Source organism: Panthera pardus, unplaced genomic scaffold (genome assembly GCF_024362965.1).
Source record: "Panthera pardus isolate Hobbes unplaced genomic scaffold, ASM2436296v1 HiC_scaffold_16, whole genome shotgun sequence".
NCBI lineage: Eukaryota > Metazoa > Chordata > Mammalia > Carnivora > Felidae > Panthera > Panthera pardus.
The window spans coordinates 123,292,643-123,296,528 of NW_026526721.1; the positions used below are offsets into that span (position 1 = coordinate 123,292,643).

The following is a 3,886-nucleotide window of genomic DNA, read 5'->3' on the forward strand; positions in this document are numbered from 1 at the left end:
AATGCAGCCACAAAATACCAAATATATTAACCAACAAAGCAGGAAACAAGAAAGGGAGAAAAAAGATATAAACACGACAATGATTATGATGACTGCCCATGGAATTTAAGTTCTAGGTAAGGAGGGAAGTAAGGACCTGAAGGTGTCCGTTTCAGTGAAAAGGTGGTAGGATCGATGGATTTCATCAGAGGGATGGAAGGACCAATAGAGTTTGGATATTTGAAGGACTAAGCTAAAAAGTTAGGAGGTGGTGCTCTGAGAATAAAATGTTTCAAATTGTGATTATGGAAGAGCTACAATTTGGAGTAAAGGCAAGGTCAAGAGTATGGGTCAATGAGGAAAGAGGACAACATTTTTGAAGGGAAAAAGAAGTCAGAAGCCAACATCTGGAGGGGCGGGGGGGGGGGGGGGTGGAGAAGAATCCATGAGAATATTAAAATCACCACACATTACACTGAAGATAGAGTGAATGAGGATTGTAATGGATGAAGCACTAAAGTCTTCAGACCATAACAGAGATATGTGCAACACATACATTTGATAAATGGTGGGTATACAGTATGTCTGAAACCCAAGTTTTTTAAACAATATTTTGATTATTTACAGATTGTGATAATACTATGAAGGTCATAAAGAGAGTGATGAGATAAAGTGAATGGAGAAAGCCATTTCAAATAAAACAGTCAGCAATGGCCTTTTTCTGAAGGTGCTATCTGGGTTGGTGTTTGACAAGGAAGGTACCAGCACTGCATACAGCTGAAGGAAGTGCTGAAACCCATTTTTTTAAATAAAAAAAAAAAGAAGATAGGAACATTTCAAAGAAGAAAATAAAAGAATGGCCAAGAAGCATATGAAAAAAATAATCAACCTTGACTGGCAATCAGAAATGAAGAATGTAAACACAATGAGAGTATTTTACTACACCAGGTTGGAAAAGATTTAGAGTCTGGCAGTAAGAAATGTTTAGGGGCGCTTGGGTGCTTGGGTGGCTCAGTGGTTAAGCCTCTGACGCTTGATTTCAGTTCAGGTCATAAACTCGCGGTTTGTAAGATCCAGCCTCACCCCAGGCTCTGTGCAGACAGAGCGGAGCCTGCTTGGGATTCTCTCTCCCTCTCTCTGCCCCTCCTCCACCCGTGCATGCGGGTTCTCTCTCTCTCTCTCTCTCTCTCTCTCTCTCTCTCTCTCTCAAAATAAATAAACATTTTCAAAGAAAGCTCTGCAAGGATGTAGTGAAATAGAAACACACTTTGCTCAGGAGTGTGATCTATGAAAAACATTTGGGGGGAAAAAAGAGAGGGAAGTATTACCTATTAATTTGACAAGGCACACATAATACCAGTTAGTTATCCACTCCTAGGTATATACAATAAACACATGAGTAAACAGTCCATGATCTAAAACCCAATAAGTCTGCATTTGATTCCCACATCTAACCCAAATTAGGTATTTAATTTTGGATAACTTAGCTGACCAATCCCAGTGCCAGCTATTGTGAAGACTGAAAAGATCATTTGTTTTAAATAGGGCAGGAGGAAACTTTTGGATGTGGTAGATATGTTTATGGCATTGATAGTGTGATAGTTTCATGGGTGTTCACTTCTCCCAAATTCAAGTTGTATAAATTAAGTACATACAGTTTTTTGTATGCCAATCATACCTCATTAAAGTGCTAGGTTTTCTTTGGTTTTGTTAGAAAAAGATCACTTTTTAAACACTCAGTACAATGGTGAAAATGTCATAATAATTTCTCAAACAACGATTTAATTATATTATTTTTTATTTTTATTGATATTAATAATAATTTTACAACAGCCTTAACCTTCAGGAAGAACCTGCCACAAATATTTTACTTTCATATTAAAAAAGAAGTTTTTCGGGGCTCCTGGGTGGCTCAGTCGGTTAAGCGTCCTACTTCGGATCAGGTCATGATCTCATAGTTTGTGAGTTCAAGTCTTGCCTTGGGCTCTGCTCTGACAGCTCAGAGCCTGGAGCCTTTTTCGGATTCTGTGTCTCCCTCTCTCTCTGCCCCTCCCCTACTCACACTCTGTCTCTCTCTCTCTCTCTCTCTCTCTCTCTATCTCAAAAATAAATGAACATTAAAAAAATTTTTTAAAGAAGTTTTTCTAAAGAGAAATCAGTATTTTCCATTTACTCCTGCAATGATAGACCAAGCCCTAAAGAAATTTTATGGAGCATTTGGGTAAGTCCATTTTATGGGGGGGGGGGGGGAGTGATCTGTTTGAGTGGTCTTTTCTCTACAATGGATAAAATCACAGGAAAACATTGGTCCTAGAGGGGAACAATATTTGTAGTTCTATTACCAGTATATCTTTCCTTTTTTCTAATAATGAGTTACACAAGTGTTCTCCCCCTTAAAGTCCTATAAAAGTATGTTCTTACCCCCTTCCTCGGATATTGGGTTGCACCGATCTCTACAGGGCGGAGCCTCGGAAGGGGCGGAGCTTAGTGTGACAGATAAAGACTGGTTTCGCCCTGGCACCTGCCATATCAAGGCTCAAGGCGGTCAGCGAGAGGAGCTTGGGATTTGAATGCCTGAGGCCGATCCCTGCGCCACCAGAACCTAGACCGAGGGTCTCCCGGGAGGCGCCCGCAGAACTCCCGGGCACTCACTCTGCGTCGCGCCATACCGCGCCCCACCGCGCCCCACCTCCTCACCTGTCGTCGAGACCTGTCACTGCGTGCAGGACCCAGCCCCTCACGCCCTCCGCCAGGCCCCCCCCCCGGCAGCGCCGTCCAAGTGATGCGCAGCCGGCCCCCGCAGCCCCAGCGCTTACCCTGCGCCCTGTCCCGGACCGTCGACCGGAGGACCTGGCCCCGCCAAGCGCAGCCGAACCGAGGAGCTTGCAGGCCTGGAAGGCCTGGAGGGGCCCCCGGCCACCGGTGCCCTCACCTCGGTGGTGGTCCTGGCCACAGGATGTGCCCTGCAGATGTCCCTGGACGACGTCGACCTGGTGCTCGAGCCCGAGCCAACGTCGGTCCTGCAAGTGTCTGTCGAAGAGCTCACACTGCTGCTGGTCCCCGAGGCCCTCCTGCGCTCAGGAGAGCAGGGCCACTCCCTTGTCTGCCTGGAACCCGGCGCTTTCTTGGGCGCGCCCGGGCACGACGTCGCCGTCGAGCAAGGATTCTTCCACGCATCTGTCCCACAGATGGCCCCCCAAGAAGAGGCCTACGAGGAAGACGCGGACCCCGCGTTCCTGCCGCCTCGGATGGACCCTGCAGCCGGCTCCGTCGCTGGGCTCCGCCCCTGCGCGGGAAGCGTGGCCAGCCCCCACCCCGTGGGCCAGGTACTAGAGCCCCGGTCTTGGGCCCCCACTCCTAGCCCAGAGAGACGCTCTTCTTTCCGCTACTTCAACCTGGACGTCCACCTTCTGGAGCCCTTCCCCAACTCGCCACTCCAACCTCTACCTCCCTCTCCGAGTCCAGGTCCCCACGCGCGCCCCCAGCGCCCTCCGGGTCCTTCTTGCAAGGCCCGGAGGCGCCTGTTCCAGGAATGAATTGCCCGCGCTCCCTGCGCGCGCGCCCCCACACACACGATTCTGGCAACCCGCCTGGAGGCCCTATGGCATTCCCAAAACCCTGTGCACTGGATATTCCGCAACCTGGAAACTGTGCACCTCAGGTACAAGCAATTCCTTTTTCCGTGCAGACTGACCATCGTAGCAGATGAAGATGTCAGAAAGAGAAAGGATTCTGGATCTTATCTTTGAAGTCGAAAATCTGCCCAGAGATACCAATGTGTTTTCAGAACTCTGGGCTTCTTTACAAGAAAGACCCCTCCATTCCCCTTCGTTTTACGTCAGTTATTTTCTGTCAAACTCTACTCTTTCTCCAGCACTACACCGTTGGTCTCCTGGTTCTGCCCAAA

At 48.0% G+C, this 3,886-nt stretch overlaps 1 protein-coding gene across 1 annotated transcript; it reads left to right on the forward strand.

Moving 5' to 3' along the window:
- Positions 1-2,390: 2,390 nt before the first annotated feature.
- LOC109257951 (proline-rich protein 23A-like) lies at positions 2,391-3,515 on the forward strand. The gene is made up of 2 exons (XM_053904182.1): positions 2,391-2,523; positions 2,770-3,515. The coding sequence occupies exons 1-2, from the start codon at positions 2,391-2,393 to the stop codon at positions 3,513-3,515; spliced, it is 879 nt and encodes a 292-aa protein (XP_053760157.1).
- The last annotated feature ends 371 nt before the right edge of the window (positions 3,516-3,886 follow it).

Bases quoted from the DNA above. Each gene is read 5' to 3' on its own strand.
- LOC109257951 (XM_053904182.1), top strand. From the start codon at position 2,391: ATGTTCTTACCCCCTTCCTCGGATATTGGGTTGCACCGATCTCTACAG. The intron at 2,524-2,769 runs GTCAGCGAGAGG...AGTGATGCGCAG, and splicing joins CCATATCAAGGCTCAAGGCG to CCGGCCCCCGCAGCCCCAGC.